General features: G+C 46.8%; 1 protein-coding gene across 2 annotated transcripts in view; it reads left to right on the top strand.

Moving 5' to 3' along the window:
* Positions 1-24,234, top strand: part of PRKAR1B (protein kinase cAMP-dependent type I regulatory subunit beta) — an 80,562-nt gene that overhangs the window by 7,444 nt on the left and 48,884 nt on the right. Inside the window, exons 2-4 of one of the 2 annotated variants that reach the window (XM_087878605.1) lie at positions 1,294-1,666; positions 11,707-11,877; positions 14,165-14,256. In XM_087878605.1, coding sequence (XP_087734731.1) covers positions 1,343-1,666; positions 11,707-11,877; positions 14,165-14,256 — 587 coding nt within the window. In that variant the 5' untranslated portion in view covers positions 1,294-1,342. The remainder of the gene's footprint in view (positions 1-1,293; positions 1,667-11,706; positions 11,878-14,164; positions 14,257-24,234) is intronic. The other variant, XM_060692855.2, reaches the window with a different exon arrangement.

Raw genomic sequence — 24,234 nt, 5'->3', positions numbered from 1 at the left:
GAACTACCAGAAGTTAATTAAGCAATGGGTGAGGAATACCTCCAGCCCAAAGTTTTTAGTTTGCTTAGAGTCACATCCTTCTGATCTAGAGAGCTGGGGAGAGCCACGGTGGCGCAGTGGTTAGAATGCAGTACTGCAGGCTACTTCTGCCAACTGCCAGCTGCCTGCGGTTTGGCAGTTCAAATCTCACCAGGCTCAAGGTTGACCCAGCCCTCCTTCCTTCCTTCCTTCCTTCCTTCCTTCCTTCCTTCCTTCCTTCCTTCCTTCCTTCCTTCCTTCCTTCCTTCCTTCCTTCCTTCCTTTCTCCTTCCCTCCCTCCCTCCCTCCCTCCCTCCCTCCCTCCCTCCCTTCCTGGCGCAATGATTAGAATATTTCAGGCTAACTCTGCCCACTGCCAGGAATTTGATCCTGACCAGCTCCAGTTTGACTCAACCTTCCATCCTTCCGAGGTTGGTAAAGTGAGGACCCAGATTGTTGGGGCAAGAGGCTGACTCTGTAAACCGCTTAGAAAGGGCTGCAAAGCACTGTGAAGCGGTATATAAGTCTGCTATAGCTTGGGAAGGAAGGAAGGAAGGAAGGAAGGAAGGAAGGGAAGGAAGGAAGGAAGGAAGGAAGGAAGGAAGGAAGGAAGGAAGGAAGGAAGGAAGGAAGGCATAGTGGTGCAGTTGTTACAATGCAATGTTGCAGGCTATCTCTGCCCACTGCCAGGAGCTCGATCCTGACCGACTCAAGGTTGACTCATCCTTCCATCCTTCCAAGGTGGGTAAAATGAGGACCCAGATTGTTGAGGGAAAGATGCTGATTGTGTAAACCACTTAGAGAGGGCTATAAAAGCACTGTGAAGCAGCATATAAGTCTGCTATAGCTTGGGAAGGAAGGAGGAAGGAAGGAAGGAAGGAAGGAAGGAAGGAAGGAAGGAAGGAAGGAAGGAAGCAAGCAAGCAAGCAAGCAAGCAAGCAAGCAAGCAAGCAAGCAAGCAAGCAAGCAAGCAAGCAAGCAAGCAAGCAAGCCATAGTGGTGCAGCTGTTACAATGTAGTGTGTAGGCTATCTCTGCCCACTGCCAGGAGTTCGATCCTGACCAGCTCAAGGTTGACTCAGCCTTCCAAGGTAAAATGAGGACCCTGATTTTGCGGGGCAAGAGGCTGACTGTGTAAACCGCTTAGAGAGGGCTGTCAGGCACTATAAAGCGGTATATAAGTCTAAAGTGCTATTGCTATAGACACTTCCCTCTCTTCTTCTTTTGTTCCTCTTTTATTTTATGCATGCGTTGTGCGTCTGTGTTTGTTCCTGAGAACGTCCAGTCTTGAAACTCAACCCTCACAACATGAAAAAGAAAGGAAGATGTCGAAAACTAAGTCCAGGGAGGTTCCTTCCACCCCAAAGGAAGACAGTGAGAAAATGGTTGAGGGTTCCATGCAGGTCAGCGGGGCAGCTTACGGTGACCCAGAAAACACAGTCACGGGGTCCATGAACATCCAGGGTCCGGCCAGCAGCTACGCAGGGAAGTCCATGATGGGCTCCATGCACTTCAAAGGAGGCAAGTCGCTGATGGGTTCCATGCATATCAAAGGACCAGCAGATAACATCTCAGGGGCATCGTTGACAGGTTCCATGAAGGTCAGAGGACTGGCGAATGCTCTTACAGCGCAGGAAACAGAAAATGGTGTAAGTGTTTTGACCTAGGCTTCCCCAAACTACGAAGCAGACTCCTTCTCCCGACAAAAACCCCTTTTTATTAAGTGACTGTGAATTCTTCTCATTCACATCCAGCTAAGTCTTTCAAGGGTTGAATTTACCGTCACAGACCTCATCTGGCTTGGAGAGCTGCCAGGCCGATATCTTCAAAACTTGGCAAGGAGTCACGAACCAATTAAGCGAACTAATTGTCTCCTGCAAATTATCTCCGCTCCCCTTTCGCTCCTTTTTTATTCCCTCTGGGAGGGGCCATTCACCGTCCATCTGTGGCTTTACTCCTGAGTCGACCCTTGTTCTTTAGCTGTTCCCTTCGTCTGGCAGCTCTGTGCATGCACACTCTGGGAACAGGCCCCAGCTGTTCGTCTGCCTCACTGATGTCTGACTCCGAAGGCAGCTGATAACTGGCAGACGGCTCTGTCACCCTCTCTGCCTCCGATGCAGAGCCCTCATCAGAGCCTTCCCCAGACTCCAGGACTGGCCCATGTTCCTCCCCAACCTCCTCACTGTCTGAATCTGCCGCCAGCTCTTGCTGACTGCTGGCGGGCCACAACAGTAAGTTTGCTGAAACCGTGAGAAATCAATCAGAGGGGTTCGTTCTGGGCTCTTCTTACCTTGTTGGAAAATCCCCAAATATGGCAGTGTTGGCGAACCTTTTTTGGCAGCAAGTGCTGAAACGGGAGTCCGTGGGGCAGAGCATCAGAAACAGGAAGAGCAGCTCCCTGGCGCGAATGGGTGCACCGGGAAGCTGAGCTTCCGGTTTCCGGTGTGCGCATGCGTGCTGCTCACCTGGTTTTACGTTTCTGGTGCACATGCGCGAGTGAAGACCAGGTGGCCGGCATGCATCTGCACGCCAGAAACGAGAAGCTTAGCTTACCAGCATGCTCATGCGTGCCAGGGAGCTGCTCTTTTGGTTTTCAGCACTCCTGAGCACGCGAATACCAGCTGTCCGGTGTGCATGTGTGGATCAGAATCTGGAAGAGCAACAGGGAATGGCTGGTGTGCCTGGAGAGATGCCCCTGTGTGCCACTTCCAGCACACATGCCATAGGCTCGCCATCACAGCCCTATGGCCTGTGTCCAGATAGTCCTTGACTTAACGACCACAAAAATTCCATTGCTAAGTGAGATCGTTGTTAAGCGAGCTCTCTTTCTGAGTTTCTGCAGCTAATCCTCGACGTAATGACCACAACGGAGGCCACAACCCCTGTGGTTAAGCGAAACATCGGTTTAAGTGAGCATTGTCCCATTTTACGAGCTTTCTGGCCACCGTCGATAAGTGAAGCACTGCAGATGATAAACTAGTAACCCTGTTGTTAAGGGAATCCGGTTTCCCCGTTGACTTGTCAAAAGGTCGCAATTACGTGACCTTGAGACACAGCAACACAGAGGTGGGTTTCAGCAGGTTCTGACCAGTTCTGGAGAACCGATAGCGGAAATTTTGAGTAGTTCGGAGAACCGGTAGTAAAAATTCTGACTGGCCCCGCCCCCATCTATTCTCTGCCTCCTGAGTCATTGCTGATCGGGAGGAAATGGGGATTTTGCAGTAACCTTCCCTTGGATTAGGGTGGGAATGGAGATTTTGCAGCATCCTTCCCCTGCCACACCCACCAAGCCACGCCCACAGAACCGGTAGTAAAAAATTTTGAAACCCACCACTGCACCAACGGTCCTAAATATGAACCTAGGTTGCCTAGCGTCTGAATTTTTGATCGCATGATTATGTGGGATGCTACAAAGTTGTAAGTGTGAAAAACGGTCACGAGTCACATTTTCCCGTGCCGTTGTAACTTTTGAGCGGTCACTAAATGAACTGTTGCAAGTCGAGGACGACCTGTATCTAACTCAGAAAGCGAGCTAGGGATTCTTGCCTTCTACACAACTCCATTTTAACAAAAGCTGGTTGGTTTAGTTCAGTGTGTCCATCACACCCAGGAAATGGAGCAAACCTTGGGTAAATTAATCCCAGGAACATGTACAACGGGAATGAGATTGTAGCTAAAATATATGAGCCGAGTCCACCCATGGTCTAAAGTTCCTGTGGTTTGATTCTTCAGAGTTTGGGTGACTCTAACCATTGTGTTATCTAAGCTATGGTTGATGGCTGTATGTTGTTGTGTGAATGCAACTAATGTTGGTCGATTGAGCAAACCACAGATGAACTAGCTATGGTTTAACATAGAATATGAATCTTTGTAGAACCTCAGGCTCAGGAGTGAAATCCAGCAGGTTCTGACAGGTTCTGGAGAACCGGTAGCGGAAATTTTGAGTAGTTCGGAGAACCGGTAGCGGAAATTTTGAGCAGTTCAGAGAACCGATAGCGGAAATTTTGAGCAGTTCTGAGAACCGGTAGCGGAAATTTTGAGCGGTTCGGAGAACAGGTAGTGGAAATTTTGAGCAGTTTGGAGAACCGGTAGCGGAAATTTTGAGCAGTTTGGAGAACCGGTAGCGGAAATTTTGAGCAGTTCGGAGAACCAGTAGCGGAAATTTTGAGCAGTTCGGAGAACCGGTAGCGGAAATTTTGAGCAGTTCGGAGAACCAGCAAATACCACCTTTGGCTGGCCCCAGAGTGGGGTGGGAATGGAGATTTTGCAAAATCCTTCCCCTGCCATGCCCACCAAGCCACACCACGCCCACCAAGCCACGCCCACAGAACTGGTAGTAAAAAATATTGGATTTCACCACTGCTCAGGGTATGAGTTAAGAACTTCCTCTGCGTTTGGCCTCCACGGTCTCTGGTGCTATAAAAATTGCCAATATTTTCTTGCTTGGTAAGATGATGAGATGGTTGAACCTCCTGTAGGACTTCCCACATCTTGAATCTGTGTTGAATCTCAAGGCCGTCTTGGCGCTCAACAACACCAACAGGATTTAGTTTGGTCCAAGCCACCTTCCAGGAATGGAAGTTCACCCCCTGTCACATCCGTACTTGTGAATGACAGATGTCATCCATTCCCGCAGAAGCACGGGATGTCATGGCAACAGTGTGTGAGTCTCTCTCTTCTTCTCTGTGTTTATGAAGGATGGGTGAGATTCCAGCGACAGGGAATTTTCTGGAAAGATTTGCAAGAATCCACTTTTGAGGAGCGGCTTTTTTGAAGGGCCGCTTTCGGAGAAGGTTTTATTTATTATCCCTTTCCCCGAGACTCGGTACGGGAATTTAGGGGTGAGGGTGAAGGGTGAAGGGCGCGTGTTATCTGCGATGGCAAAAGGTGTGTGTATGTGTATGTAAATGTGTATGTGTATGTGTGTGTATGTAGGTTAAGACGCTGAGCTTGTCGATTGAAAGGTCGGCAGTTCAGCGGTTCGAATCCCGAGTGCCGCGTAACGGGATGAGCTCCCGTGACTTGTCCCAGCTTCTGTCAACCTAGCAGTTCGAATGCAGGTAGAAAAATAGGGACTCCCTTTGGTGGGAAGGGAACAGCGTTCCGTGCACCTTTGACATTGAGTCATGCCGGCCATGTGACCACGGAGACGTCTTCGGACAGCGCTGGCTCTTCGGCTTTGAAACGGAGATGAGCACCGCCCCCTAGAGTCAGGAACGACTAGCACATATGTGCAAGAGGAACACCTTTACCTTTTTATGTGTTTAAAGTCCTAAGGAATGTTCCTTTTATTTTATTTTTTTACAAGCTGATCTGTGTATCCTGGTGTATCCTTGAGACTTATGGGCTTGAAACATTCGAGAGAGGAGCTCTTATGCCTAGCAGTGAATTAGCAATGCATAGAAATGTTAGCTTGTCTCTTATTTGCACCAGCTGACAGTGGAGCTGTGTAGCAGAGATGCTTTCATAAAGACACGGACGGAAGAGAAACTATATGGTAACTTGCTTCTGTTTCTATTTCCCATCTGGGGTGGCGGTTGAAGAAGATCTAGCTAAGGGTTAACGGTGGTGCAGCTTCTAGAATCTTTCTCCTTTCCTTCTTGAAGGATGCCCTTCGGTGTTATTTCACCGGTACCTTATTAAGAGGCATTGATATATATATATATATATTTCCCGGTTTGAATATTTGGATTTCAAGCTTTTCAAATGCTCTTCGAGAGGCTGAGGTTGAAGCTCATCCATCTCACCGATGCTTGTTATCGAGGGAGGATCTTTGCAAAGTGTGTTTGGAATCCAAGAAAGGGTGGGGGGTGTAGGAGCTGGGGATATTTGAGTAGCCAATTGATCATCAGTTGATCCCTGAACGGAGGGAAGGATATTAGCAAATAATAATAATAATAAGGAGAGTCCGTGACAGTTTTTACAAGGCACCTTCAGTTGTGTATAAGGGAAGATTTTGAGTATTTGAGGTCAAAGTATTTATGACACGTCTCTATCCAAATATTAGAGAGCCGGAGGCGAACTCTGCAGTATTTTTCCACCTGGAAAAACCTCCTTCTATGCAGGAGGGATAGATTTTGTTTTTTCCTTGCGAGGAACGTGGGCTTCTCAGCTTCGGGGAGCTGGGTGAAAACCTCCTGCGTTTCTGGATCATGGACCCAAGCCAGCTGAATCCCAACTATCCCGTCTTTCCGATGATGACGGAGCTGCCTTGATGGGGGTGGGGAAGAAGAGGGGATTTTTTTGATGAAGATGAGGAGGAGGTGTGTTGCCGTTTGGCACTCGCACAGTTTGGGATGGGCAAGGCCCCTCCCTGAGAAGAGAAATCAGGCGGCCCTGAGATTTCCTGTCCCTCTGCTCTGCTGTGGTTTCTGGAAACATGGTCGATCTGGTGGGTCAGCGATCCTTAACTGCAATGATAAAGGTATGGCTTTCCCGCTGCTTGCTCAGAATTGATGCTCTGTGGTGTCTCACACACACCCCTGGACTTCTTAGAGAGAGTTGTTGTGTGGCTGAGTGCGCGACGCTGTCATTGGTGGCTCCGTCATAACGATGTGATGAGATTTGTGCTTCTCGGCAAGTTTTCTTTCTCCTGTCGTGCGAGAGACTTCTAGTTTTGGACTTCTGTTTTTGGAGGGTTTGGGAAGGTTTTCCACGGGGACGGTTTGCGCTGACTTTCTTGTTAGAAAGGGTTCTATGATGGCTTTCGGTTCCACCTCTTTTTCTCTGGCTTCTTCTGGATTGCCATTCAGACGTCGTTCCCAGAAGAGAATTGTAGAATCATGGAATGATGGCGTTGGGAGAACATTGAAGATAGAATCACAGGGCTGGAAGAGATCTCAGAGGTCTTGTAGTCTTCAACCAACTTGCTCAAGGCAGGAGAACTTATAACCAGTCCTGGTCAAATGATTGTCCAGTCTATTTTGGAAAACTCCCAGTGATGGAGCACTTACAACTCTGGAAGGCAAGCTAGTTGTTCTTCATTGTTCTCTCAGAAGATTTCTCCTAGCTTCTATGTTGGGTGTCTCCTTAACTGGCTTCCATCCATGATTTCTGGTCCTTCCCTCTGGTGCTTGGGAGAATAAGTCAACCCCCTCTTCCTTGTGACAGCCCCTCAAGTATCGGAAGACCGTTATCCTGTCCCCCCAGTCCTTCTCTTCGATAAGTTAGACAAGCCTACGTCCCTCAACCGTCCCTCATACAAGTTACAGTAGTGGCCAAAATTGGGGAAACCTTTTGGGAAAAGTGTATTTTCTAAAACTAGCTAATAACACCATTTTTTGGGGGGAATTCTAGTCCAACCCCCTGCTTAGGCAGGAAACCCTACACCACTTCAGACAAATGGCTATCCAACCTCTTATTAAAAACTTCCAGTGTTGGAGCATTCACAACTTCTGGAGGCATTGTTGAATTGTTCTCACTATCAGAAAATTTCTCCTTAGTTCTAAGTTGCTTGTCTCCTTGATTAGTTTCCACCCATTGCTTCTTGTCCTACCTTCAGGTGCTTTGGAGAATAGCTTGAAAGGAATAGAATAGAATAACAGAGTCGGAAGGGACCTTGGAGGTCTTCTAGTCCAACCCCCTGCTTAAGGCAGGAAACCCTACACCACTTCAGACAAATGGTTATCCAACCCCTTCTTAAAAACTTCCAGTGTTGGAGCATTCGCAACTTCTGGTAGCAAGTTGTCCCACTGATGAATTGTTCTAACTGTCAGGAAAATTTAAAGGAGAATGTCCAATGGGAAGCCTTCTAGTTTGGGATTAACTGGAAAAATAGGAAGCCACGTGAAGGGGCGGGGGGCTGTCTGATGTGCTAATCAAGGTCATTCATGCATACTTATTTTGGTCCTCTTCTTCCTAAGCGTCAGACCAAGACCTAGGAGAATTTCGCCAAAAGAATACCTCTTGGAAGATAATCCCGTGCCAGTGAATTTAGTGAGTAGTGGAAAACGCGGCAAGATCTTGCATAGGAATTGTAAGATATCTTTGAGAGCTTCTTGTGGGGTGTCTGTTGTGGTTCCTCACCCCTTGGAAAAAGCACGGTCTGAATTAGGACTGGCTTCCATGACGGCCATGGACCTGACTCAGTTAATTCATGGCCCCACTCACATAGGCGGGCACTCTCTGGACTTAATTTTTATTTCTGGTCAGTGATCGAGTGGCCTTGATATAGGGGATATAGTCATCGAACCCTTGTCGTGGTCTTACCACTCCCTCCTTCGACTAGACTTTCTAACCGCTACACCCCGCCGCAGGGAGGCGGAACCGACTAGGTGGTTCCGCCCCAGGCGCCTGATGGATCCTGATAGGTTCCAGATGGAGCTTGGGCCAATCCCTGAGACTCTGGCTCATGACTCGGCTGAGGACCTGGTGGCCGCCTGGGATAGTGCGGCCGCCGGGGCCTTGGACCGCATCGTGCCTGTGCGGCCTCTGACCCGGCACCGAATCATGCCCAATTTTTTTATGCCACTGTTGTTAAATGAATGGATTGTTCTTAAGTGAACCAGGAGGCCCTTAAGTGAATTCGGGCACACCACCCCCCGACTCTGCTCGTCCGAAACTGACCGATGGCCAACTGCTTTTAACAAATAAAGAATTCCTGGCGAGACGGGCAGTGAGCGAATTTAATAAATAAATGAAAAGAAATTGAGATTCCAAGATATTTGGGGACGTCATTCCTGGGGAAGGAAGGAAGGAAGGAAGGAAGGAAGGAAGGAAGGAAGGAAGGAAGGAAGGAAGGAAGGAAGGAAGGAAGAAAGATGGGTGGATGAATGAGAGGAAGAAAGGAAGGAAGGAAGGAAGGAAGGAAGGAGGGGGAGGGAGGGAGGGAGGGAGGGAGGGAGGGAGGAAGGAAGGAAGGAAGGAAGGAAGGAAGGAAGGAAGGAAGGAAGGAAGAGGCTCGCTCTGCTGCCCGATCATTGAACTGTGAACATGGGTGGTTCTTGGGACTTTCGGGAAGGTCCCACTGCATTAAGAAGCAGCCTTAAGGTGCTTCTCTTAATTCCTCTCATTACCTTGGATGAGCAAACCATAAGTCATTTCCTGAACGACCAGCTGATTAAGGTGATCATTAACCACATGTCTCCTATCCGGGCCACAGATACCCGATCTGTTTCCACCTCCGCAGCTTTCTATTTAGTAGACGCATTTCCTAAATTATCTCCTCCCTCAACGTAATATGAGAGCAGTCAAAGCCTTGGGAGGGGTTTGACATGACCGCACATGGCACAACAGTGCATTGTGAAGCCCAATTGGGTGCTGTGTCATGTTGGCTGTTCCCAAAAACGATGGGAAAAGCAAAATGGCAGGTGGTGGGAATGGATGGATGGACGGATGGACGGACAAACATCTCCCCATCTATTCTTCTGCAGTGTTTTGATATTTGTGAGACACCTCGTTGTTCCCCATCAAAAAACTGTGTGAAAAGCCAAATGGCAGGTGGTGGGATAGAAGGATGGATAGATGAATGGATGGATGGACCAACATTTCCCCATCTATTCTTCTACAGTGTTTGGTATTTGTGGGACACCTCCTTGTTCTCCATCAAAAAACTATGTGAAAAAGCAGGTGGTGGGATAGAAAGATCAATGGATGGATGGATGGACAGACGGATGGACGGATGGACGGATGGATGGACAAACATCTCCCCATCTATTCTTCTGCAGTGTTTTGGTATTTGTGGGACACCTCCTTGTTCTCCATCCAAAAACTGTGTGAAAAACAAAATGGTAGGTGGTGGGATAGATGGATGGATGAATGGATGGTTGGATAGATGCGAGGATGAATGGATGGATGGTTGGATGGATGGATGGACGGATGGACGGACAAACATCTCCCATCTATTCTTCTGCAGTGTTTTGATATTTGTGGGACACCTCATTGTTCCTCATCAAAAAACTGTGTGAAAAACAAAATGGTAGGTGGTGGGATAGAAAGATCAATGGATGAATGGATGGACAGATGGACGGACGGATGGACGGATGCATGGACAAACATCTCCCCATCTATTCTTCTGCAGTGTTTTGGTATTTGTGGGACAGCTCGCCTGTGAAGCTCCTGTAAAAATCTCCAAAAGTAATAATCTACAGTGTCTATTATCTTGGGTATATATATACACACACATTTATATATATATATAATGTTTTGGGAGTTTGCAATTCAAAGAAACTCCCCCAGGAGGCCCAATCTGCGCCTTTCTCTGTAGGGACTTCACTAGATAGGAATTCAGTGGCTGTTTAAACCATTTTTAAAGTCCCATCATTGGATTTTTGCCCAATGCAAATGATCTTCTAAATAGTCTCATTCGTTCCAGCTACAATATGCCAAGACTGCCTTGGCTAAAGCTTTGTTTCAGAAGAACCGGAAATGAAGATGGGAGGGGAATGGTGTATGGGTAGTCCTTGACTTACGACCGATCGTTTAGCGACCGTTTGGAGTTACGACGGCACTGAAAAAAGAGACTTATGACTTGGTCCTTGCATTTAGGATTGCAGCATTCATCCACGATCACGTGATCAAAGGAGCCTTGGTGGTGCAGCGGACTAAAGTGCTGTTAAGTAGCACTTAGCTGCCAGCTGCGAGTTCAGATCTCACCAGGCTCAAGGTTGACTCAGCCTTCCATCCTTCCGAGGTAGGTAAAATGAGGACCCGGATTGTGGGGGCAATAAGCTGACTTTGTATAAAAAAAGAACACCGCTGGGGGGGGGGGCAAAAGCCCTACTAAGCAGGTATATACAAAAAGTATGAAGGCTATTGCTTAACGCATTGTAAGCCGCCCTGAGTCTCCGGAGAAGGGCGGCATATATAAATCGAACCAATAAATAAATAAATAAATCAAAATTTGGGAGCTGGTTAACAGGCATATGTTTACAGCGGTTGCTCTACTATCAGATGATTCGTTTTAACAACCGTGGGGAAAACCGGTCACAAAATCGGGCGCGACTCACTCAACAGTTTATTAATTAATTAATTAATTAATTAATTTTATTTCTATACCACCCTTCTCCCGAAGGACTCAGGGCGGTGTACAGCCTAATTAAAAAACACAAAGACAGACAAGTTCCCAGGGGGAGAGCCTTTTCTGTGGGGGCACCTACCATCTGGAACGGGCTTCCCCCAGAGTTACGAAACATCCAAGACTTACGCATATTCCACTGTGCCCTGAAAACATTTCTATTCCAACAAGCTGGTCTGGCCTAACTCTCCCTTTTTAATTGGCTTTTAAACTGGCTTTTAAATTGGGTTTTAAACTTCTTTAGATAAATTTGGATGTTTTTTAATCTTTGAGCCTAAATTACTTAATCTGTTTCTTAATAGTTTTTAACTTCTATATGTATTTGTATTTATTATGGCTGTTCACCGCCCTGAGTCCTTCGGGAGTAGGGCGGTATACAAATATGAAAAATAAAATAATAAATAAATAATAATAAAATCTAAAAATAATTAAAATTATTAAATAATAGGCCCAGTTTATAAAACCCCAATTTTAAAATCCCATTTAAAACCAATTAAAATCTTTACATCGATAGCCCAGCCTGGCGGGACAACATGGTTTTGAAGTTGCTTTGCAGAGCAGTGGGAAATTCTGATTCTCAACTGGGGTCATAAGTCAAGGACTGCCCGCGTGAACTTTATGGCTTCATGGCCACAAGAACCAAATCTCTCCGGCTTTTTTTTTTCGTCGTCACAGGAAGAAAGCAAACAGATCCAGGCTTGGCAGAAATCCAGCTCTCAGTCAGATTCTCATGACGATGAAGTTTCTCCTCCGCCACCCAACCCGGTGGTCAAAGCCCGACATCGAAGGGGAGGGGTCAGTGCTGAGGTCTACACAGAAGAAGATGCGGTGTCTTATGTCCGGAAGGTAATACTATATTGCTATTCTTGGACGGTTGCTGTAAATGATGCATGCAAATTGTGTTTCAGGGAGACATCAAAAGCTAATTGGGTGCAGTGTTAAAAGTTCTGGTCTAGAAAGCAGGAGACGTGAGTTCTAGTTCTGCCTTAGGTGTGAAAGCCACTGGGTGACTTTGGGCCAATCACCAGGAGACGGTGAATTCTAGTTCTGTCTTAGCCAGGAAAGTCAGCTGGGTGATTTTGCGCCAATTATGGTGAGGATATGGTGAGCCCTAGTCCCACTTTTGGCATGAAGACATCTGGTTGACCTTGAGCCAGTCCTTCTCTCTCTGCCCTAGGAAAGAGGCAATGGCAAATGACTCCTGAAAAACCTTGCCAAGAAAACTCCAGGGTCTTTTCCAGGTAGTTTCCACACATCCAAAACATTCATACATCATCTACCTTGGTAGTACAGTGGTCTAAAGCACCCTGTTATTAAGACCAGCTGCCTGCAATTACTGCAGGTTCGAATCTCCCCAGGCTCAAGGTTGACTCAGCCTTCCATCGTTTCTAAGGTGGGTGAAATGAGGACCCAGTTTGTGGGGGCAATAAGCTGACTTTGTATAAATATACAAAAAGGATGAAGGCTATTGCTTAACGCATTGTAAGCCGCCCTGAGTCTCCGGAGAAGGGCGGCATATAAATCAAATTAAAAAAAAAAAAAGACAGACTTATTTAGGAAAGCAGAATTTTCTTATGGCTCGGGGGACCTCTATTAGCCTTTTTGAGTGGTAGGCTGTGATTTTATCGATTTGTGTTTTTATAAATTCTATAAATTTATCGATTCTCTCCAGAATGTCTGCTCCAAGAAAGCTTGGTCAGGTCCCCAAAATAGCCATTATTATGTTCAGAAGGATTTTATGGATGGATCCTGCAATGTTCACTCCTGATTTTTTTAATACCCAATCACATCTATATTCTGTCCCAGCGTTTCAGTGAAAGTAAACCTGGCACCCACCCAACGTTCGGAACCATAATTAATGCATCACGCTGCTTTAAGATGCATTTGAAGAAATAATATTAAGTTCTGCCAGATGCTGAATTATTTGCTATTCAGCCTTTAAAAACAACAACAACAAAAAATTCCCATTAGATGCTCCTTACAAGCTAATTCTGATTTGCTTCTGGCCTGCACCGTTGGTTCAATTCTGTTAGAACAGGGGTCGGCAACCTTAAACACTCAAAGAGCCACAAAGGTCCTAACCGGAAGCCCCCATTCAATTCTGGAGCCGACTGGAAGTCCAGTTACCCCCCCCCCCCACCATAGAGTCTCCTCCTAGCACGGCATCCCTTTTCCTCTGTCGACTGGAAGTCGGTTCCCCCACCATAGAGTCTGCTCCTAGCGCGGAGTCCTTTTTCCTCTACCTGTCCTAACCGAAAGCCCTATCAATTGTGGAGCCTACCAGCAACAGGGAGCTGCAGCAGAGGGATAAAAGAGCCACATGCGGCTCCAGAGCTGCGGGTTGCTGACTCCTGCTCTAAACCATGGGCTTTCCTAGCTTTGTTGGCTATACCAGGGGGGAGATTAAATATATATATATATTTAATCAGGGCAACCTGGTCTATCCAAATATGGGATTGAGCCATACTGCTTCCCTTTCGCCTTTCAGCCCCAATCCAGGAGCCTTCGCAGGCAGTCGCTTTCACGACAAACTATTTTGTGTTAAATTTATATTTTACTGACAAAGAAATAAAGGGAGACTAGTATAGATCTATTTACTTCAAGCTATTTAGCTCTCATCAGCTAGCCATATCCTTCTGGGATTACAACTTGGGCTGCTCACACATTAGGTAGATGTATTAACCTCTAAGCCACGGGCTCTCCTTGCTTTGTCGGCTATACCAGGGGAGAGATTACGTGGTTTTTTTTTTCCCGGTGAGACCAGAAGAAATCCGGATCAGTTAATTCAGCATTTTCTAGATGATGTTTGATGCTCGAGGCACCGTTTAATATTTCAGATTAAGCAATTTCATAATTGTCTCAAAAAGTTGTATAGCAAAGCCATTTCTGGAAGCTTAACTTGGGTCTGGAATGATGAAGTTGCTTTGTGATTGCTTTTCTTTAATTAGTCTAAGTACAAAACTCTTCATCAAATGTGTTAGTCGGAAAAGAGCCCTGATTTCTGGCTGTTGTACATTAACGTGGCTCCCCTACAAAGACTACGACAGGAGTCTGGGCTGATCTCTTATTAATCCTCTGGAGTTCTGCTCGCTCCTAACTTTGGCTTCTGCTCCTCCCTGCTTTTCCATTCCAGGTTATTCCAAAGGACTATAAGACTATGACAGCTTTAGCCAAGGCTATCTCAAAGAATGTCCTCTTCGCTCACCTTGACGATAATGAGAGAAGGTAGGTTGGGATCTAGGATGTTAGTTTGGTCATGAAACATCTGCAAGAAAATAACGAAGCTCAGAGAGTACCAAGGACCTCACAGTCCTCTTCCTCCTCCTCCTCCTCCTCCTCCTCCTCCTCCTCCTCCTCCTCCTCCTCCTCCTCCTCCTCCTCCTCCCTCTCCTCCTCCCTCTCCTCTCTGCAAACCTCACTCCCTTCTAGGACTGATGATGTAATCTTGTTGGGTAATGAAACATCTGCAAGAAAATAACCAAGCTCAGAGAGCACCAAGGACCTCACAGTCCTCTTCCTCCTCCTCCTCCTCCTCCTCCTCCTCCTCCTCCTCCTCCTCCTCCTCCTCCTCCTCCTCCTCCTCCTCCTCCTCTCTGCAAACCTCACTCCCTTCTAGGACTGATGATGTAATCTTGTTGGGTAATGAAACATCTGCAAGAAAATAACCAAGCTCAGAGAGCACCAAGGACTCCTCAATTCTCCTCCTCCTCCTCCTCCTCCTCCTCCTCCTCCTCCTCCTCCTCCTCCTCCTCCTCCTCCTCCTCCTCCTCCTCCTCCTCCTCCTCCTCCCTCCTCTCCGCAAACCCCACTCCTGTCTAAGACTGATGATGGGTATCGAATATCCAGATCGGCTTTCAGCCAAAACGTGGATTGCATCAAAACCCTTCCCCCAACAGTATTTTTGTCTCCCTAACGAACATTTGATCCTATGCTTCACCTCTCCGTTGTTTTCACCTGTCCAAAACTTTCTAAAAATCCTGCTTTATTATTCGTTTTTTTTAAAAGGGCAATGCTTTTTTACATTAATCCAGTCGATCCAGCTGCTGGTTCGCATTAGCGGGTTTATTTTGGAAGAACCTGGTTGCCTTCATTTTTGGGGGGGGGGGGGAAACGGGACCCAAACTGCTCCGCGTTGTGTGAAACAGCTGGTTAAGTCTCATCCTTACCCAAAAGTAACCGTTTCTAAGCTTTCCAGAAACAAAGGTGGCCTTTGAATTGGCTACAACAGCTGGAGGAATCTGTTGCATTAGAGGTGTCTCAGCTGCCCGATGCAGAACAGAGACGGGCGGTAATAGAATATTTGAAGCGTTTAGTAATTCCAGATTTGTCATGTTTTAGAAAGACGCCTGTGTCTTGGGAAGGAAGGGAATATTGCAGAGGCCGTCCTTGATTTACAACAACAGTTCATTTAGTGACCAGTGTTACAACGGCACTGAAAAAAAGTGCCTCGCGACAATTTTTCACCCAACCGTTGGATCACACGATCAAAATTTCGGACGCTTGGACACTGACTCATACTTATGACTGCTGCAGTGTTCCGGGGAAATCTCCTTTTGTGTCCTTCTGAATCGGCAAAATCAACGGGGAAGCCAGATTTGCTTAACGACCATGTTAGTAGGGGGTTGACTTCTGGTCATCCGAGAGAATGACCATTTCACTCTTTGCCAGCTGGTGTCACTGTATTCAAGATCATGCTTGTATTGTTGGAATTATTAAAAAAATGAAAAAGAAAAGGAAAAGCCAAGAAGAGCCTTGGTACTACAGGGGTTTAAGGCACCCTGTTATTAAGCTGCTTAAGACCAGCTGCCTGCAATTACTGCAGGGTTCGAATCTCGCCAAGGCTCAAGGTTGACTCAGCCTTCCATCCTTTCTAAGGTAGGTGAAATGAGGACCCAGTTTGTGGGGGCAATAAGCTGACTTTGTATAAAATATACAAAAGAATGAAGGCTATTGCTTAACACATTGTAAGCCGCCCTGAGTCTCTGGAGAAGGGCGGCATATAAATCAAAAATTTTTTTTAAAAAAAAAAAAAGCAAAAATGTATTTGGAGACCCACAGTCATAAAACTCTAAATACTTTGCTAAAACTTTAGACTGTCATTGTGAAGGTCAGAAAATACAGACCACCAGGGGTGGGGCTGCTGGGAGTTCGCAGGGGTTCGGGAGAACCTCTAACTAAGATTCTGTGCAGTTCGGAGAACCCCCCAAATTGAGTGGTGGGTTGCTCTCAGTTCGCCCCGGATTGGGCGAAGAGTAGCGGCTGGGGCGGGAGGCTCCGCCCCCCACCTGGGTCTATGCACAGAAGAGTTGCGCGCGTGAACGCACGAGCGCCCCCGAGCGAACCAGCAGCGATGGGTTTTGAAACCTGCCCCTGCCCAAATCCCGCTCCTGGCTGGCCCCACCCACCTTGCCCCGCCCCTCCCAGGAGTCTCCACGTGGCCCGTTTTGGATGCAGGTAAGTGCAGGGTGCACATGGAGGCTCAGGGAGGGTGAAAAATGGGCCTGCCGGAAGTTCAGGAGAACCTCCGGAGCCTGGGGAGGCCGTTTTCGCCCTCCTGGAAGCTCAAGCAAAGCCTCCGGAGCCTGGGGAGGGCAAAAACAGCCCCCCATTGCTGTGGTGCAGGAGGCTGACTAGGCCACGCCCACCAGGGCCACACCCACCGAGCAAAGGGGCAGAAAACCCCTTGCTAAAATTTTTGAAGCCCACCCCTGCAGACAAACCGTAAACAGCAGTCCTGGTGCAAACTGGCTACAGGAGATCCATGTAGTTTGAAAAGGGCTCTCCTTTTTTGGACCACACACCAGTGGTGTGTTGCTCCCGGTTCAGACCGGTTCGCAAGAACCGGTAATAAAACCAATGGGAGGCTCTGCCCACTGACCTGGATGTCATCATAGGCGATCTGTGCATGTTCAGAAGAGCGCTTGTGCGTGTGAGCGAAGCGTGCGCTGGCACGATGCGAAGCGGTAGTAAAGGTAAGTAGAACCCACCCCTGCCAGACATTACAAAAACCGCTGATGATTTTATTTTTTAAATAATTTGTATGCAAAGCTCTCGTGCGTCTTGCTTCTTCCTCAGCGTTTCTTCACCCTGGCACCCTGCAGATTTGTGGACTCCGACTCCCAGAATTCCTCAGCAGGCTGGGGAATTCTGGGAGTCGAAGTCCACACGTCTGCAAGTGGCCGCGGCGGAGAAATATCGTTGGTCCAGACAGAGCTGGGTAGCTCACAACTAGTTTTGCTGAAATGACCGAGGGAAGGAGAAAATTCGCATTGAGCGTTGTAGATCGAGGTTCCAGATTGGATTCTTAGCACCTCCAATGCATATCGGCATAAAACGTGGCACTTCTAATAGAGCTGGAGAAATTCCTATGCTCCAAATCCTGGAGAACTGCATCAAATCAGTGGTCAGCCGTATTATGGAAGTGGATGGACTAGTGAGCTGACTTAGAGTAAGGCAACCTCCTGCATTTCTTCTCAGGTGCTACTCCAGGTAACATTTGGTATGTTTAATCACAGCTGAAGAAGGGAGGTGGAAGCTTTAGAAGAATGTTTCTCAACTTTGGACACTTGAAGATGTGTGGTCTTCTCCTCCTCCTCCTCCTCCTCCTCCTCCTCCTCCTCCTCCTCCTCCTCCTCCTCCTCCTCCTCCTCCTCCTCCTCTCCTTGTCTCCCCCTCCTCCTCTTCTCCTCCCTCTCCTTCTCCCCCTCCTCTTCTTCTCCTTCTCCCTCTCTTCTTCTCCCTTCTTCTTCCTCTCCCTCTATTCCTCCTCCTTCTCCTCCTCCTTCTTCTCCTCTCCTCCTCTTCTCCTTCTCCCTCTCCTTCTCCCCCTCCTCTTCTTCTCCTTCTCCCTCTCTCCTTCTCCCTTCTTCTTCCTCTCCCTCTATTCCTCCTCCTTCTCCTCCTCCTTCTTCTCCCCTCCTCCTCTTCTCCTTCTCCCTCTCCTTCTCCCCCTCCTCTTCTTCTCCTTCTCCCTCTCTCCTTCTCCCTTCTTCTTCCTCTCCCTCTATTCCTCCTCCTTCTCCTCCTCCTTCTCCTCCCCCTCCTCCTCCTCCTCTTCTTCTCCCTCTCCTTCTCCTTCTTCTCCCCCTCCTCCTCTTCTTTTCCCTCTTCTTCTCTCCCTCTCCTTCTTCTCCTTCTCCTTCTCCTTTTCTCCTTTTCTCCTTCTTTCCCGTCATATCAGTGTCCACAGTTTTGCATTTTGCCCACCACTTCGGTCTGCAGCCTCTAGTCATGTGACCAAAATTCGGATGGTTGCAGCATCCCGGGGTCAACATAATCCCCCTTTTGCGACCTTCTGACAAGCCAAGTCAACGGGGGAACCCAATTCACTTAGTAACTTAACAGTTACTAACTTAACAACTGCAGTGATCCACTTCACAATGGTGGCCAGAAAGGTCATACAGCGTGGCAAAACTCACGGAACAAATGTCTCGCTTAGCCACGGAAATGTGGGTCTCAATTGCGATAATAAGTCAAGGACTACCAGTACCATCGATCGCCTAGACTGGCTCCAATTCCTGTTTTGCTTCGGAGAGGTTTCATCCTCGCTTCTCACCTTGCTGAGCTGCTCAACAACTAGATCAGAAACTAGAAAGAGTGCAGAGAAGAGCAACCAAGAGGATTAGGGGACTGGAGGCTAAAACATACGATGAACGATTGCGGGAACTGGGTATGTCTAATTTAATGAAAAGAAGGATTAGGGGAGACATGATAGCAGTGTTTTGATATTTTAGGGGCTGACCCAAAGAAGAGGGAGTCAAGCTATTCTCCAAAGCATCTGAAGGCAGGACAAGAAGCAATGGGTGGAAACTCATCAAGGAGAAAAGCAGCCTAGAACTAAGGAGAAATTTCTGGACAGTGAGAACAATTCATCAGTGGAACAACTTGCCTCCAGAAGTTGTGAATGCTCCAACACTGGAGGTTTTTAAGAAGAGGTTGGATAACCATTTGTCTGAAGTGGTGTAGGGTTTCCCACCTGAGCAGGGGGTTGGACTAGAAGACCTCCGAGGTCCCTTCCAACTCTTGTTATTCTATTCTATTCTATTCTGTTCTGTTCTGTTCTGTTCTGTTCTGTTCTGTTCTGTTCTGTTCTGTTCTGTTCCGTTCCGTTCCGTTCCGTTCCGTTCCGTTCCATTCCGTTCCATTCTGTTCCATTCTAATTCCATTAGGAACGATCTGGTGGCCCAAGGACCCTTGGGACACTCCGAATGACCCTGACGTTGCATTTTGGATGTTCCAGTCATATATGTATCCTCCTTCGTCTATCCAGGATGCCAAGATATCTGTTACGGAACAAACATAGCTAGACTAATCACCCAATGACGTAGGCGGGCCGGAGGTGCTTCTGTGAAGTCGGAGGGACAGATCTACAGCAGGTGGCGACGACGACGAAGAAGGCAGCTGGAAGTCACATCTGGAGAAATGTTCGCTCTTCGCTCTGCATTCCTGCAGCTGTTTGGCCGGCCTGGTTCTGTTTTTAACATTCGGCGCGGTGGCCTTTCCTACCCGATCATCTGCAACTCTTCTTCTTCCTCGCCGACACGTTGTTTAGAAGCAAGCCGTGGCGTTATTGTTCTGCAGACACACCAGGCGTTCAGATTAGTGGGGTCTCCCCCCAGGGAATCGGGCTAGATTAGAAGCTTGCCTGCATGTGCTTCTTCCAGATGGAGGCTCAAGAACATTGCTAAAACAGATGGGAAGGCCTAAATCATGTCCCCTTGAATGTGCGAGAGGAGAAGAAGGAGGAGGAGGAGGAGGAAGAGGAGATTCATGGCCCGAAGAGCTAGATTTTGGCCTGGAACTTGGGCTGACTTCTCCCAGATGGGGGTCACAAGGGAAAGTGTGTTGAATTAACCGAAGACCTGGCTGTAGCAACAAACGTCTGCTTCGTTCGGAAATAACAAAGCCTTCAGGAGAGGGTCATCGTCAAGACAGGGCACTGAATTGCTTTGCAAAAGTTCCAGATTTTGAAATCTCCAACATCTCTTAGAGCAGGGGTCTCCACCCTTTCGGACCTCAAGGACCACTAAATTCATAATTTAAAATCTCACGGACCACTAATATTTATTTATTTATTGGTTCGATTTATATGCCGCCCTTCTCCAGAGACTCAGGGCGGCTTACAATATGTTAAGCAATAGCCTTCATACTTTTGTATATACCTGCTTAGTAGGGCTCCGGTTCTCCAAACTACTCAAAATTTCCGCTACCGGTTCTTCAGAACTGGTCAGAACCTGCTGAAACCCACCTCTGGTTAACTCCCAGACTCGGTTTCAGCCGACCGTCCCTTGCAGCAAAAGTCAACTTGAACGAAGCCCAGGAGCTGAAAATATCCCCGTGAATCATTTCCTTAAAAATGCACTTCTAGAATCTTGTTTCCGCTTCGCAAACAGTTGGGCTTTTATTGCTGGGTTAATCACTTTCTATATTTTTCTCTCGGCATTACTACATTCTGAGAGGCTTCCTTTACTGTAAGTAGTCTGCGGTCACAATGGGAGGTGGGGACCTTGGCGTGACCTGCACAGATTTTATTTGGATTAACCCATTCTGGAAGGAGATAAGTGTTCTCTTGGGAATCGTAGTTCATTTTCAACTCGGGTCGCAGAAAGCCGTAATCGCTTTGAGAGCCCTATATGGCTCGAATCGGAGTTATTCCCGAGAATATTTTCCTGTCTCGGATTTTATTTCCTGGTTTCTTTCTTGATTAGGTGTTTCTTTTACCGTTGTTGTTTTGTAAGTAACTCAAGGGGGTGAGCATACCTAATAGCAATAGCATTTGGACTTATATACCGCTTCACAGTGTTTTACAGCCCTCTCTAAGTGGGGTTTTTTTTTTTTTTAATTTGATTTATATGCCGCCCTTCTCCGGAGACTCAGGGCGGCTTACAATGCGTTAAGCAATAGCCTTCATCCTTTTGTATATTTTGTACAAAGTCAGCTTATTGCCCCCACAAACTGGGGCCTCATTTCACCTACCTTAGAAAGGATGGAAGGCTGAGTCAACCTTGAGCCTTGGAGAGATTCGAACCAGCAGAAATTGCAGGCAGCTGTGTTAATAACAGGGTGCACTAAACCCCTGTACTATCAAGGCTCTCAAGGTTTACAGAATCAGCATATCTCCCCCAACAATCTGGGTCCTCATTTGACTGGCCTCGGAAGGATGGAAGCAGAGGTGGGTTTCAGCAGGTTCAGACCAATTCTGGAGAACTGGTAGCGGAAATTTTGAGTACTTCTCCCGAACCTTAGCGAACCCTCAGCACCTGATTTGAACCCAACCGTTCCCTAAAAGATTTGCCATTTTGTCTAGTTTTTTTGGGAACAAGTTAGTGGGTTGTTTTTTTTAAAAAAAACAAAATGAACCCAACTCAGCCCCCGATTGTCCAGCCAGGAAGTGATTCACTTCACTTGTTTTGTAATCATATGAAAGGAGATTTGTGAAGCTCATCCTGTGGAGGAGCTGTACAAGCAGACGCGTGGATTTATGGAGAAATGGGCGAGGTCTACAGAACTATAGGACTAAGATGGCATAAATTGGTGAGAGGTGACAAGAACGACAGAATGAAAAGCATTCCGGAGTAATAGACGATAATATTTGTAGCTCAGGGGTTTTTTATTATTATTATTATTATTATTGGTTAATCTTTAGTGAGATTCACAGCCTTTGAGGATGGTTAATAGCTCAGCAGCTCGAGTCCTAACCAAGGACCTAGGAACTGTTAAGGTATCGTCGGAGGATGTAAGCTGTTCCGAGTAAGTCAAAATAATAATAATAATAATAATAATAATAATAATAATAATAATAATAAGTTAGTCTTTAGTGAGATTCACAGCCTTTGAGGATGGTTAATAGCTCAGCAGCTCGAGTCCTAACCAAGGACCTAGGAACTGTTAAGGTATCATCGGAGGATGTATTATTATTATTATTATTATTATTATTATTATTATTATTATTATTATTATTATTATTATTATTATTATTATTATTATTATTTGATTTATATGCCGCCCTTCTCCGGAGACTCAGGGCGGCTTACAATGCGCTAAGCAATAGCCTTCATACTTTTTGTATATTTTTATACAAAGTCAGCTTATTGCCCCCACAAACTGGGTCCTCAATTTACCTACCTTAGAAAGGATGGAAGGCTGAGTCAACCTTGAGCCTGGGGAGATTCGAACTTACAGTAATTGCAGGCAGCTGGTGTTAATCACAATGCTTTCAGTCTGCTGAGCCACCAGGTCCCTGAAGGTTGAACTGGGGTGGCCTTGGTGCTTTTCTTGCAGACCTTTCATGACCCAACTAGTAACATCATCAGTACTAGAAGGGAGTGGGTTTGTGGGTGGGAGGAGGAGGAGGAGGAGGAAGAGGAAGAGGACAACTGTGGGATCCTTGGTGCTCTCTGAGCTTGCTTGTTTCCTTGCAAACACTATCATGACCCAACTAGGTAACATCATCAGTGCTGGAAGGGAGTGGGGTTTGTGGAGAGGAGGAGGAGGAGGAGGAGGAGGAGGAGGAGGAGGAGGAGGAGGAGGAGGAGGAGGAGGAGGAGGAGGAGGAGGAGGAGGAGGAGGAGGAGGAGAATTGAGGTGTCCTGGGTGCCCTCCGAGCTTGGTGGTTTCCTTACAGACATTTCCTTACCTAACTAGGTAACATCACCAGTGCTAGTAGGGAGTGGGGTTTGCTCTTATTTTATACACTACTTCATTATATACACTGTATACATTACTACATTTAGTACTACTACCACTATATACTATTGCTACATTTGATATACTTAATGTATATAAAATGAGAGCAAAACCTCACTCCCTCCTAGCACTGAAGATATTATCTAGGTCGGTAATGAAAGGTCTGCAAGAAAACAACCAAGCTTGGAGAGCACCAAGGACCCCACAGTCCTCCTCCTCCTCCTCCTCTCCACAAACCCAACACCCTTCTAGCACTGATGATGTTACCTAGTTGGGTCATGAGACGTCTGCAAAAAACCTGCCAAGCTCAGAGAGCACCAAGGACCCCACACGGAGAGAATTAGTGGAGGTAGCCGAACGTTTGCCTGTTAAGAGTTCTCTCTTCGAATAGCCCGAAGTGGAAGTTTAAAAAATAAAATAAAATAACAGTTAAAACGAGGCCATAAGTTGTCAGTCCAAAGAACGCTGCTCTTTCTAGCCTGTTTTTTTTTCTCCCCCCCGTGAGTGTTCAGTTGTGTGTTTTCACAGTTGGCACCAGAACGGACTATTTACTATTTCCTTCCTTTCTCACTCCACACCCCATCACTCTTTTCACCCTTAAAGTGCCACCCATAATGGCATCTATGCTGGGGGGGAGCTGCTACTTCTCTCCCCGCGGGAACCCCTCATTCTCCTCAACTCAGGATATTTACTTTCCCTTTATCTTCCATCTGAAACAACAAAAGTTGAATTTCCCCCCCTTCCTCTCCCCTTTGACCCGAGGGCACGAGAAAGGTTGCATCATTTTGTGCAGATTTTAACCTGTCCTTCCATCTTCGGTACGGAGAATCTAACAATCCTGGGTTAAGAGCCTTGGTAGTACAGTGGTTTAAAGCACCCTGTTATTAACACAGCTGCCTGCAATTACTGCAGGTTCGAATCTCCCCAGGCTCAAGGTTGACTCAGCCTTCCATCCTTTCTAAGGTAGGTTAAATGAGGACCCAGTTTGTGGGGGCAATAAGCTGACTTTGTATAAATATACAAATAGGATGAAGGCTATTGCTTAATGCATTGTAAGCCGCCCTGAGTCTCCGGAGAAGGGCGGCATATAAATCAAATTTAAAAAAAAAAAAAGGGAAGTCAATCCAACTGGCGAAATACCTATCAGACACCTTCTGCCTGAAAAGAGAGATCGTAGAAAGTCAGACTTTGAAAGCAGCCAAGTCTCTCAATTTGTCCTCTGGACAAAAGCTGTGCTCTCTGAGCTTGGTTATTTTCTTGCAGACATTTTCATTACCCAACTAATTTAATTTAATTTAAAATTAATTCAATTTATATGCCGCCCCTCTCCGAAGACTCAGGGCGGCTCACAATACATTTTAAAAAATCATTATAAAAAAGATTTAAAAATTAAAAACATGAAAAACTCATTCACGCCATTCATGGCCGGATCTCGTCAGATCACAAGAGCGAGATCAACGGCCCCAGGCCTGCCGGAAGAGCCAGATCTTCACCGCTTTTCGGAAGGCCAATAGGGAG

This window comes from Pantherophis guttatus, chromosome 14 (genome assembly GCF_059756535.1).
Source record: "Pantherophis guttatus breed Tessera chromosome 14, ASM5975653v1, whole genome shotgun sequence".
Lineage (NCBI taxonomy): Eukaryota > Metazoa > Chordata > Lepidosauria > Squamata > Colubridae > Pantherophis > Pantherophis guttatus.
Note: the sequence above shows the minus strand (reverse complement) of the source record. Positions and strands in the feature narration are given on the sequence as shown.